Raw genomic sequence first — 14,197 nt, forward strand, 5'->3', positions numbered from 1 at the left:
TATTCGTTTATAACATCACATTACCAGAAAGGACTTTTTAACAAAGGTTCTTTTTCTGTGCTAATTTCATAACTTTCCATTTTGCCTCCCACCATACAGAAGGTTTTATTTTCATTTGATTAAAAAAAAATAAAGAAATCTGAAGCCTTTTTGGAATCAATAGCTAAACTCACGCAACTTCAGGCTTCAAAATTAGAGATTTAGACCACCTAGGTTTCAGGTGTCCAGCCTTCTTATTCTGAATCCATTAAAAACAGCTATACACTTTAGGTTTTGGAAAGTCAGATTATTTAAAATGTATTAATGATACACACATTAATGCTGGCGTCTTTTATTCTTCTCTCTTTCCAGCTAGCAGCTCTCCTTTCCCTGCTTTTCCATGTTCATTGGTGCATTGTTTTCTCCTTTTTTTGGACAGCTTATTTCAATAGTTACATCATTCAGATTGTCCAAAAATCTGAATCTGGACTCAACTCAAGAAATTAAAAACAAACCAGATACTTCTGCCCACTCCAAAAGGAGGAAAGTTTGAAAAAGGGTTTTACTGTAAGACTTCCCAGAAATCAAATCTTTTTAGAACTGGCTCAAACCTATCAACTTTTACCAAATGAGAAGTTGTTAAATCTATTCAAAAGTCATGTGTATGCGGGAGGAAGGGTAAACAAATGACCACTGATTTCATGGCTTTACAAATTTTTCTTGATGCTTTGAAGTCTTTCAATTTCAAGCTATGGCATGACAGGCATTTCTTTCCCCATGACCAAAATAAGAAACTTAGTAAACTGATAAACATTCTCTTATTTGCACAGGGTAAGGCAAAAAGTATGACTAAACATACTTCATACATTGAGAAGTAAAACTTCCCATTCACTATTTATTTCCTACCAAGCGTTCTAGTTATCTTACTTTGTCCCCTCCATGAAGTAGATGTAGAGCAACAGGTACATTCAAATTAAGTACTCCCTTTCTAAAAAGCCAGTCTCCCACCACCATGGTGATCTCCAGATTTTGACTTATTACCATCAGCAACTGGAGACAACTGCTGTGAAAAACAAAAAAGCAAAAAGCCGTAACAGCCACCTCCGTTAAAGGTTAGGGGCATATTGGGCTGTTCCACCACATTCAAGTAGTGGGACATCTCTTTCCTATCATGGAAGGATGGGAAATGGCATTTCTAGGGCATGAGACCGCACCTCATTCTGTTGAAAATTAAGCTAATTTATGAGGAAGGATTAAATGTCAGTTCTTTCACAAGCCTAAAAAAAATTCTGGTTTTGCCAAAAATTGAAATCTCTTAGTTAAGTTGTTGATAAGGAGTACTTTCTGACTTCAGCACTGAATTCACCCAAGCTCTTTTAAAAAATCTGACAAAGAGCATCATATTTCTCTAAAGCTTTAAATTTCTTTAAAGCTTTATTATAGGAATAATTTGGACTGTAACACACTCATTACAAGTATAAAACAAAGCCTTGTCTTAGGATTTCTTTAATGTTTCTTTTACATGCAAAGAGTCTGCAGAGTAAGTAAAACACCTGACCCATTTTTCTCAAAGGGTCAAAGGTAAGAATTTGTACAAGTGTGAATTCCGTTTCAAATCCAGAATAGAAGCTACAAATATTTACTCTACATAAATATTTAAGCAGTTTGAAGCTACCACCTGTGCATCCCCAGAAGGCGGCTTACCTTGCATTTTGGACACTTCTGGGCATTCCTTTGCCCGTGCTCAATCTCATTGGCCCAGTGACGCAACAGCTTGTCTCCCTTTTTGTACTCTTTGCAGTTAACGCCTTCGTGCCAAGGCGAGTGGCACTTGAAACACCAGACAAATTGGCAAGATGGACACTGGATCTGTACAAGTGAGAAAACACCACACATTTGCAAGATGTTTAAATTGATAAAGGATCTACGCCTCCCACTCACTCAGTTTTAAATTATTACAACAAACACATCATCATCACGCCTTCTTCTAGAGCCTGGCTAATTTTTGAGAAAAGCTGTTGGAGTTGCTGTGTTTGTAGAAGTACTAAGAAACACAGGCACACTGCAGGTGCTCATTTTCAAATGACTGGCCTCACACCTGGACCATGACCAAAGCAAGCAAGAAGCAGAAGCCACGTTAGACACAGGCACATCCAGGTTTTGGGAACAACTCTACTTCAGCTGTGTTTGGCAGCACAGCTTCTGGCCAGGGAAGGCATGGCTCTCAAGCAACTGCTCAGCCCTCCTCACCACCCCAGCCACAGCCTGTGCTTCACACCGCCCCTAATTTGTACCAGCTGATGGACCGGACTGAGGAATTCAACCAAACCCAGCTTTTTGGCCACAGCTCTTTCTGTACCTGGCTCACCACAGACACATTTGTGCTGGCAGTGCATGGGGCAGGGATGCTGCTCAGGAAGCTCCGTCCAGGCGTGAGGACCCAGGCAAAGCCCCCAGGATGCATTTTGGAAATCCTTGCATACCACAAGCTGCTGTGCCCTCTGCTCAGACATGCCGACTGCCTGCCCGCTGCCTCAGCTCTGTTTTGAGGCCAAGGCTGGCACTCTGATCTCCCTGAAGTATTTTGCTGGGGAGCAGCCAGAATTACTATTCATACGTGCAGTTCTTACTTCCGTTACTACCAGCATGCTAACGCAAAGCTGATCTGATCTCTAATGCATGATCAAGATGAAGCTGTCTGCTGCTCTTAATACTTTTCCTTAAGTTCTACATACATAGATAGCATTTAGGTTTTTGACTAAGATTTTTTTTTATTTTGAACATGAGTACAATTGATGCAATGGCTCAAGCTGAGTACTTTTTATGACTCTATCTGACCCATTTTTCAGTGGTTGTCTTTAACTTTGTATAAAGCAAATGTTTTTGCATTGCAGTAGTGTCTGACAGCGTAGCCTAATTCATATCATGTGATGTATCACTCTGCATAGCAGCGTTCAACCAAGTATTCTACCTTTACATGATGTGCTGCTCAGTGCACCACTTCAGCTTACCTCTTTATGCCATTCCAAACCTAAGTATCAGCAAGTACAAGAATATGAGCTCATGCTCAAGAGAATTAACAATTTTCCTACTACATATAAGACATTGTTTCCCTCTCCAGAATTCTTTGCCTGGTCTGAACTGCAAAGAAGGAAAGCAGCCTCAAGATGTAGACAGATTCTTTCTCTCTTTCCAACACACTTTAATTACCATTTACTAGTTATTATCCTTCTCCAAAAAAAAAAGTGCTAGAATACATACATTTTTTTCTTCATATCAAGAAGACTCAGACACTGTAAAACTGAAATAGGTTAAATTCTGATATCCTGTATCCTGTGCATGTATGACTTACTGCTTGCTATAGCTACAGGGTGGCTTTTTCCTAAGGTAAACAGTAAAATTTTTCATGTAGGAAAAAAAAATAAATCACACTTATTAGATGCTTTCTGTCAATGAATAAGTTACTGAGACACAGGGAGGCAGCACAGAAAAAGGAAAGAACAAGAATAAAACTCATTTGTAGGGAAACAATACATGACAGCTGCAACACGTGGATTACAAAGACTATTACTTTTTGCATGAGAACACTAATCCCTGACCCAAGGCCAGGACGAAGTATGAAACGACCGAAATACAAAATATAATCAGTGCCATTTCTTGGATTTGCTGGTCTACAGGCCCAGATGCTAAGTAAAAGTAAATATGTTATCCTGCATCTGTGCATAATTCTTAAGAACAACAGAACAGTAAATTAGCTTCCCACCCTAAAGAATCTAAAGAATAGCATTTTTACTACATAAATTCACACACAACACTGATTTAGGTTTCCAGAACCCTTTAGAAACCAACATGTGCAACAGATAGCTCTGATTACTGGCTTACTGTCTAGACCACTATCCCCGTAATTTTCTACAAGCTTCAAACTTGTGTTTTTCAATATCACACGTCCCAGTGACCTACTGCTAGGAAGACAAATTTTAGCCAGCATTACATTGCATTACTCAGTATTTATTATGCCTCAGGCAAGGATGAAGCTTGTAGCCATGATTAAGTGTTCTACAACCAGAAAGAATCACAGAATCATTAAGGTTGGAAAAGACCTCCAAAATCATCTGGTCCAACCATCCCCCTACCACCAATGTCACCCACTAAACCATGTCCCTAAGCACCACGTCCAACCTTTCCTTAAACACGCTCAGGGACAGTGACTCCACCACCTCCCTGGGCAACCTGTTCCAATACCTAACAACTCTTTCTGAGAAGAAATTTCTCCTAATTTCCAACCAGAACTTCCTCTGGTGCAACTTGAGGCCATTCTCTCTTGTCCTAGCTTTAATCACATGCAGTATTCAGTCATTTGAGATGGAACCTGAATGCTAAACAAACAAACAAACAAAAAAAACACACACAAAAAAGACAATATTCTGGCAAGTTGCAAACTAGAGCTCCTTGCTTAAAAAAATTGACAACATAATTTAAAACTTTTTTTTTTGACACATTCATTGCAGTCTCTGTCTTTCTATTATAGCATGCATATAATTGCAAGAAATGTACAAGCCACCAGGACATATACTTAATCTTATGCATGCACATTGACATCAGACGTTTCCAAATACATCACTTAGGAAACACTAAAACACAGGATGAGGTTGCAACCGTAGGATTTCAGAATAACATCTGTTACCATGAGTGGCCCTGATGAACTGAAGTAAACTAGTGGGATCTACCTCATTAAAAGGTTTGGAGTTACTTGTTTTCTGTGGAAGGTGGAAAAGGAAAGAGTTAGTAAATAGATTTAAGATTCTGAAAGAGCCACTTGACTGTTGTTGCACAGTGTCTGAACATACATTAAGCAGGCAAAGAAAAGTATGTTCTTTTAAGAACTATTATTCTTGCTTTTCTTGGAACTAGTGGCCAAAAAACAAAACCCTAAACCTATTCAAACTTGGATTCAGTGTAACAGCATGGCAAGTACTCAAGAAATAGGAACACAACAGGGCAATTGTGGCTGTCTTTCAGATTCTTATATCATTCTTCCTCCACTTTTCTGAGAAAACCAAACAATGTGCTTTATGCTTCAGTATTAGCGCGTGAAATCGTAACGAGGACACAGAAATACTCTGTTCATATGGTCTGAAGTAGTAAAATATACTATAGTCCAGCAAAGCAGACAAACTATATCTGAAAAAACAACAATACAAACAGCTTTTGGTGTTTTTTTCAAGTATGTTTTTCCTTATACCAACATTTACCTTTTATTTTATGATTTCCATTTCAGTTGATCAGAATTGAGAGGATACATACCCAAGACATCAATCTCCCTTGAAATAGAAAAAATACACAACTTCTCATACTAACCCTCTTAGTTCTCAGCTTTCTGAAATACTGACCTTTGAGGCTAACATTTTCCATTTTCTTAGCTAGCCTCTTCAGTGTAAACTATTCTAGCTATCATTTTCCTCACCTCCCAGGAAGAGACCTTTCAAAATTGGTAGGTAACAGCAACACAAAGCACTGACCATTGTAATATGACGTTAGCAAAACTGACTTCACATTAAAAATATTCTGAGAGCTTGAAGCTGCAGAAAGATTTATGGGATTTTCTGCTGCTTAGTGGAATGCTGGTTACACGCTAGGGTAGCTGAATAAATTGCGCAGTTGATGACATGAATTACCATCTCTAACTATGGCTACATAGTCACTTTTTTCAAAAAAAAAATGGGCTCCTGCCAAAACAGCTGCCTCCTCCTCATCACCAACCCATCCCTTCTCTCGTACCAGCTGAAAATAAATAACAACAAAACAAACAAATCTTGTGTCCCACTGGAGCTGATCTTTGATCCAGCTCCCAATGTGACAACAAAACATCAACATGAGCAAAAGCAAGCTGGCAGGAACAAACAGCTAAGAGCAAAGAGGGACAGAACAGCAAAATCACTGCTTTCAGAGCAGTTCGGGCTTAAGGCTGACTGAAGTGATGTGTAGACATGAAGATATCTGCAACTCAAGGTTAAAATTTGATCAAAAAAGCCAGGAGGGGGGAGGGGACGGGGGGACACTCATTGGAATCAGCTACCCAGATTCATTCCATCACAGCACCTCCACAGCCGCAGACTCCTACCAGTTCTAGAGCACGGAGTTTCAGAAACGCTTCAGTAGTTCAAACAAAAGACAGTTTATGTAAGAACCACACTGAAAAAAAAAAACATTTACGTTTCCAAAGTCAAGCACTCAAGCCTTTATTTTATACAATGGTATCTCTTCACAGAAGCAAGCAATAAAACTGTGTTATGAACCTCACGGGCTAAGGCAGAAAAAGTCCAACAATCAAGAAGTGCTTCTTCATGGCAGGTCAAAGAGCCAACACTAAAATAGATGAAATCCAGGCCTGATAGAAATAACAACAACAACACAGACAGAAAAAACCATGATAATCACTCTAGTAAAACCCATATCCATATGTTCCATGCATAGGAGCTTAACTACCAATTTTTCATTTTTTTCGCCCCCATTTCCTTTGGACTTTGGCATACCAGCTTTTACCAAAGGTTTGTTAGAATCTTGCCAGCAAGGAAATCTTACACTCCCAATTTGGGTCATAAGATAGAGAGCAAGGATCTCTCCTTACTGGAAAGCTGGATCCTTTTGTGATATGAGTACTTGATGTATGAAACTAACTAGTTACGTTGCTGTACTGTGCTGTCCTAAGGGCACTCATGACAAAAGGGAGGTTTGCATAGCAAGTTTCCCTTTTCTTCCTTTCCTCTGCCAACATACATGGACATGGTAACTTTCTAGACTCCGATCTCACAAATGAAAAACAGCAGTAGCAAACTCTGAACTTCTGGGCTTAGATCAGCTTAGCTGACATAAAACAGTTACAGCAAGGAAAATTAACAGAGGTAATAACTTTTGTACCTCTTTAAAGTGAGATGTTAAGTTCATTTATGATTTTAAATGGTGTATTAATTGTTATGAACGTCAATAATATTTTACAAATACGTACTCTTGGTACAGAATACTCAAGGAGTACTCAAACATACTCTTGTATTTTTTTTACAGCATTTTCTCATTACAGTGTATAGGAGAGCAAGGGTGCTGGCGCAGAGCCCTTCTGTGCGGTGATCCTACCAGTACACTTCTGTGCAGACTTCCCCCATGCATGACTTGGTTCTTCTGAAGGCAGCACTTCCAGTGCTGGCACTTCAGTTCAGAATTCCTCTGTGGCAATTAGTGCTTATACTGTTTGCAAGGAAGTATGTAAGACCTTTCTGTCTCCAGTCAGAGCTATCTGATGCTCTATGTGGGAAAAAAAAAAAATTGTCTTTGCCTCCAAAGAGCCTATAATTTGAGACAGACAACATATGAGAAATCACGTAAGAATAAGGAAACAGAGATAATGGTCCACAGCTACGCGTGCATGTAACTACTCACATATACAGTCATATATAGCCTTCTTTTTACACCTCTTCCATGTGCTGAGCTTAAAATAACTCACTAAAACCATACCTATGGCAGAAAACAACACAGATTCAGGGAACAGCCCGAAGCCCTGGACCATGGTTGTCCATACTGTTTGATAGCGTTTTCCCAATTACATTTCTGATCTGCGTCAACTAGACATTCCTCCAGGGAACACACCTGGACACAGCTCAAAGCATGCATTTTGAGAGGGTCTGTTTCCCAGAGGAGACTTCAACCCTACAGATCAGGACTACACGTATCACTTCACCACAGCAGCAGGGAAAAGCTTCTAGCAACACATAAGGCAGCCTCCGATTCTTTCTTTGATTAGGATTTCTAGGGGAATGGTGAGAACATTTTAACCACAGCATTTTAACTCAGAGAGCACTGGTGGGCAGCAGTACTCATTTTGTGCCTTGAAGACGACAAAAAAAATAAAATAGGAGTTGGCACATCCATGATGTAACAGCTACACAAACTGTGACAGGGCTCAAGGGAACAGCACAGCCTCTGGCACCTTAAGAGAGGCTGCTGCAGAAGCATTACAACGGTGGGTCTACCTTGGACCATGCATCCTGTCTATATCTGAAGGGACAGTAAGTGGATGGCCGAAGAAGAATGGCTGCAGGCAGAAGGAACTTGACCTGCAGCTGGAATTTTCCACCTCTGTGTACGGTGCCAAAAAACTGCAAATAAGTCCAATGCCAGATCTGAAGTCCAACACCAGACTTTGTGGCAGCTTGCATGCAGTTCAAACACTGCACAGATACATGTAAGAAGCTTGTATCTCAGAGTTAGCTTTACTGAGGTTTCAATTCCACTGGATACACAACCTTGTACCTTTTAATCTCCACACTGGGCTGAATCTTATGCTGTAATTAGGCCTATCTAAACAATCATCTAAACTCCTACTGAAGAAAACTGGTTTGTCCAGGCAAGGCTAACTCGATCATGAAATTAACCACCACAAGTCTAATAACTGGATGGAAAACTAAAACAGAGCATGATGCTGCAGACAGAACGTTCATCTTTTGGAACCAAGATGGACCTTTGGGAGCTCAAAGCTGCTTCCGCCTGCCATCTTGCTTTTACTCTTTCATTGAAATCACAGTATAAGCAAGCCTTCTACTAGAAGTACTGTCAAAAGGTGGTTTTGATCTTTCTAAAGTTTTGTGTATTGAGACTCCACAGGATATTGAGAAACCACAATAGTGTTTAACCTCTATAGTAAGGGACTGAAGAAATCAAACCAAGGAGCAGGACAGACAATAGCTCTAGCTCTTAAGAAGGAGCAAGCCAACAGGAAGTTATCACCTAACACAGCAACTGTCCCAAATTTATTTGCTGAGAGTTCCAGGGAAAACCTATCTTTGCTGGAGTTGTACAGCTAAAGTTATCAGTAATAGTGTGATTCCTCTTCCCCAGTCTCTTCTAATCATGACTATATTATTTGCAAGTCTGAGAAGAAAGAAAATACTCTTAGAGTACTCTTTGAATTAAAACGTGCCAGGCCAAAATTATGCCACCTTACCAAATAAGGTAAGGACTAAAGTTAAACTGTTCAAATTGTTAGAAATTAATTAATCAATGATTCATATTCCTAATCACAGCTTGCACGAAGCCCCAGCAGTAGAAGAAAGCTCACTTAATGCCCACCAAGTGCTGTCCTACCCACAGCTCTGGTGACCATGCTCACTTTGTATTTGTTCTCCAATTTGGCAGGGGTAGGAATGTGGCCTCTCCTCCGGAAGGTTGTAAAGTGCTTGCACTGAGGGCATGGCTTGGTGCTGGAGTCAATGCGGCTGAGTTCCAGGAAATATTTATACTTGATGATGTCCTCGTGGGGCAGGTTATAGAGGATGGTTGTTTCATCCAGGTGTTCGCTGCACTCTGTGATTGGGCATTTTATATCCGCTTGTCCCAGCTGCACCTGAATGTGGGAAAAAGCATACAGAAGAGTTGCAAGACCTTTTGTTTGGAAAAGGTACTACTCTGCAAGTATTGAGGAAGCAAACATTTGTGAGTTTTGCAAGAAAATTCGATTTAAAGTACTCTAACAGTCCACGGACTATCAAGCATATCGTCTTAAAGTTATTTTGACCTACTCCAAGTGAACTGCCATTTTTCCAAAGGGTATTTTCCAAATCCAACAGAAAAACTAATTACTCCTATAACAACTGTAGTTATGTACCATGGCGATGTACTCCATGAAACCAAACCAAGAACTTGAGCTAGTAGCACCCATCCAGCACTCCATGCTTTGGCTGAAATAGTCAGCTCTCCACTATCACGGCTCACACAGGCACTGAGAAAGCAGGTAATGGAAACATTTGTATGATGTTATTCCAAAATACGCTGGGAATCACAGCACAGAGAAATTAAAGTCAACTTAGGATCATCAACTCTGACTCAGTGCTAGACCTGAGCCGGCTCCTGCTAAGCGATGACAAAACATCAACTGAGCCCGGGGCTGACCAAGCTAATAGATTTTCCCAGAACCTTGAGTGCTGTAATATTTAAAAAAGAAAAAAAAATCCCTAAAGATGACCAAAACAAAAATACACAGAGAAGCATGCTCAACTTATCAGGGCTGAAACTGCTATTGATGTAATGAACCCCAATGGTCCCAAGCTGATCCGTATGGTCAGTTATCTGCAACACAGGTCCACAGCTCCAGGATCTGAGACCAAGGCTAGACACAGGTCTGCACCCTTCATGCTTGGCAGGCTTTATTAACTTGGACTTCATGCCAAAACAGCAGATCCTAGCTGGTCTGTGAGCAATGAGGCTGTATTTACTTGGCACTGAGCCTGAGTTAATAAACCCTGCTGGGTCTGAGGAGTCTGCAAGGACCCAGCACGAGTTTGTACAATCACGTCTGCCACACATAATCCTGAATGGATGAGAGTTGACTGCACACGTGGAGCTGACCACCAGCCCAATTCTTCCTTACTACTAAACATGTCCATGCAAAGAGGAAGGAAGGGGGGCTGACAGTGGAATGGGTGTCTCTTTCTAGGAACTATTGTTCTGAGATTGGTCAGTTCAATTTCCTTGGACCGCTTACTTTTTTAACATGCTCCGTTATTGGGATCTGCAAACAATATACTGAATACGATAGCAACGCCTCAAATTTTGATGCAGGTCTTGCTGCTGCATGGCGGTAGCAGAAAACACCATAAACCAGAGACTGTTAATGCAGTATTTCAGCTAAGAAAGGAAAAAAGATAAAGCAACACAACCCTGCCCTTGCTTTCTCAGCTACAGTGCCATATGGGCTCTAACTGGATGATAATTTAGTCAGGAGTTAGAGGATTAGAAAAGACATTACAAAAAGGTATAAAATCCAAGGTCAACCCATATTGACTTCAAAAAAATCCCCATGGCACTGCCTTTGTTTCCCCAGCAATGCAGTGGGACCAGAGAGATGAGGAAATTAGAAGATGGCAGCAGTCTGTCCCAGACCAGAGCACAGAGAGGAGATCTCAGCCCTGCGCAGCCTCAGCTCAGGCTGCAGGCAGGTCAGGATAGAGGAGATCTTCCCGTGGTACAGAGGAGAGGCTGGCTCCCCTGAACTACACCCACTGTCAGGAGGCAAATGCTCCAAAACTTCACTTCCAGCCCCAAAAGATAAGGAAAACACTGCCACACAGAAACAAGTCTAGACTCAAGTATTTTGGCCTTTACCTGGAGCAGGGTGGAACAGAAAAAGGACGTGGTTGAATGCACCATTAAAAAACAAAACAAAAAAAACAAAAAACAAAACAAACATTCTCCCCCCCAACATGCTACGGGGAATGTCCACATTTTACAGCTGGAAGACACTCACGTACCTGAAGCAGCATGTGAAAAGTTGAACTTAAGCGTATAACAGAGTGATTCTTCTCAGAAATTCAAAAAACCTCAGTTTGATACATGTTAAAATATGTTACAACCACACTGCAAGAAGATCACATCACCATGACACAGCATATCCCTGTTTTAGAGGGAACATTGCCATCTGAAATATTTAATATATGGCTTCACCACGTGATCCAAAATAAATGTACTAGGAATTATTTTATGCTCACAGTTTGTTATCAAAGTATTCTGACCAGAGATACGGGTCCCTGGACAATCTAGTTACTCTGCTAGAAGTCTTCATGTAAGTGAGAAGTTTTGCAGATGCTCAGACCTTTAAACGTTTGCTTCCCACGTTCTAATAGCTCTGGCCTTTTTCTTTGCAGGTGTTCCCATTATGTATATGTACAGACTTTCATAAAAGTATGTCCTTCCTCTGCTGGTGCCTACCCCTTCCAAGAGCCAATATAGCTCCGGCAGCACTCTGCATTGCAGAACACCCAGGACTGCTGGGCCCAAGCACTTATCAGTAATTCATTTCAGAACATGTGGAGTTTGTTGTAATTTATCCCCCTGTGTATCATCTGTGCTCAAGAAGCAGAAAGAAAAATCAGTCCAGCTCCCAAGAACCCAAATATGTTAACCTAAGGAAAAATTGTTACAGAAATACAAAACGCTATTGCATTACTACAAGGATTAGTAGTTCAATATACGTAGTACCACAGAAGTAATGCTTCTATTTGAAGAAGTATAGGCAAAACAATTTAAATCCAAATAGTTAAATGAACCCCATCTATGGCTACTTTGTTGTTGTTGTTTAAGAATTAGGGAAATACTAAAAGGGTTAAGCCCTTTTCCTAGAAGTAAACTAATCTGCATCGGAGCAACATTTCATGCTGAGAAGGCACACTGTATTTGGCATTTAAACCGGTGCTTAAGAACCACCACTTACATGACATGGTAGTTAGAACAAACCTGCGTTTATAAAATGAAGGCATACAAAGCTGAACACTTTCTATTTTTCATGCCCACACAAAATATGATTAAATATGTGGTAAAAGTCAAGCGTGGTTTCAGTGTTTATTTTGAAAATATGTTTTACACCCACTTGAAGTAAATCATTTTTATCCTCTGTAATAGTTTCAGCCTTTCAAGTTTGGCAAAGATTGATTCTTTTCCTATGTTTTGAATAGGACTGAAGTGAACAGAGCTGTTTTGCTTATTAGCAGTAACTTCAATGGAGCCTTGTCTTACCAAAACAGTTCATCTTTGTTTGTGCACTAGCATTAGCAATTGATGCAAGCACAGCTTTAGAAGTAGCTTGTTAAGCTACCTGCTGCTGCAGACCCAGGAGGTGCTACAGAACAGAAGAGAAAAATATATTTTTTAACCTGGCTAAAAAACAACTAGTTTTGTTCTTTTTCATGACTTTTTGTTTTTTCAAAGAAATTTTGAAGAGCCTCATCCTTCAGAATCAGCTTATCACAATGTCAAAACCCTGAGTTTTAAGGAGTCTTTGAATTTCAAAGTGCCACCGTGTATTAAAAACTTTAGAATCCTCAGCATACACAACAGCATGGTATATATTCACAGCGTGAGGAATGACTGATATGTCTAAAGGCAGTTGAGCTGCTGCACAACAGTAAATGTCAGACTCTATTCAGTTCTTACACCCAGCTGTGCTCAACTTTCGTAAATCATCTCAGGAGGTGCTAGCACCATTTACAATTCATCCTGTGAAAGCAGGCTCTCATGAGTTTCATCCTGCAGAAAAGTAACATTTAAACTATCAGAACAGCATTACACTGCCCCACTCCCTCTAGTTCCTGACATTTTATTTGAAGAGATTTGGGGTGGGGGACTTGTTCATATACTGCCCAAAACTACAGTCATACCTGTAACAGGAAGAGAGAGTATGGTCCTTTACGTCAGAAAATTATTCTTTCTGCTTCAGCTTTCTACAAAAAGGACATCTTTGGTAGCTGAACAGAAAGAGTTCAAACTATGTGAGTAGCACTGATTTGTGCCTGTCATTTAGCCTGGCCACACCTGGCTGGAATGGGCCATTCTGCTTTAAAATAGATACACACAAACCTGCATTTTCTGACTGAAACTTTACTCTTAGTTCAGAGATACATAAGCTAAATAAATCAGTAAGTTGTTCTTACTTTCAACTGTTAATGCTGAAAGAAAAGTGTACAGTACCATAGCTAGTCTGCACCCCTGTAGAACACTTAAATTTCTAACAGTGGGCCAAGCTCTCCCCTGTAAACTAATGTGGATGTTATGCATTAAAAAATACTTTGGGAGTGCACAGATCAAAGTAAAGGGACAGTTTGATACACAGGACTTTCACATTCTACAGAAGAACAAACTAATGGAAGAGAGTTGCTTTTATTTGCAAGCAAAATCCTATTGCCTTCTAGTTCACTGGAAATGTTGCTCTTACATTTTTTTGCTGTAAGTTTCAACCAAGTGAAGAATTACTTTCTTCACTTCTGGGAAGTATCATCTTGAATTTTTTTTTTTTTTAACCAATCAAACAGATTTTCATGGAAAATACTTTAATGGCTCTCAATAGGACTCCACAGTGGTAGGTGCTAATTGAATGAAATCCAAATAGACACAATCCAACAAGTGCAACCAAGGAGGAAAAAAATAAAGACACTGGAAACTTTTACTAAGCATTTCGCACCCGTCTTTGAGGTTATGGTTCTGTGACCATTCCTGTGGTTTAAGTACTAACTTTAGTAATCCATATCCCCTGCCTCTGCGTTATGCCAGTGATGTCCTGGCATTATCCAAACTGCTCTTACAAAAACCCCAAGCAATCCTATGAAACAGATTTTCAGTTTCTGTCCTCCCTGCTTACTGCCAAACTGTAACATATCCTCAGTGATGTAAAACAAGTCAG

General features: G+C 40.2%; 1 protein-coding gene across 1 annotated transcript in view; it reads right to left on the reverse strand.

The window, feature by feature from the left end:
- Positions 1 to 14,197, reverse strand: part of RNF217 (ring finger protein 217) — a 60,085-nt gene that overhangs the window by 17,532 nt on the left and 28,356 nt on the right. The window contains exons 2-3 of the mRNA XM_080585822.1: positions 9,140 to 9,373; positions 1,684 to 1,848 (exon numbers count right to left, since the gene is read on the reverse strand). Coding sequence (XP_080441948.1) covers positions 1,684 to 1,848; positions 9,140 to 9,373 — 399 coding nt within the window. The remainder of the gene's footprint in view (positions 1 to 1,683; positions 1,849 to 9,139; positions 9,374 to 14,197) is intronic.

Source organism: Anser brachyrhynchus, assembly GCF_964034855.1.
Source record: "Anser brachyrhynchus genome assembly, chromosome: 3".
Lineage (NCBI taxonomy): Eukaryota > Metazoa > Chordata > Aves > Anseriformes > Anatidae > Anser > Anser brachyrhynchus.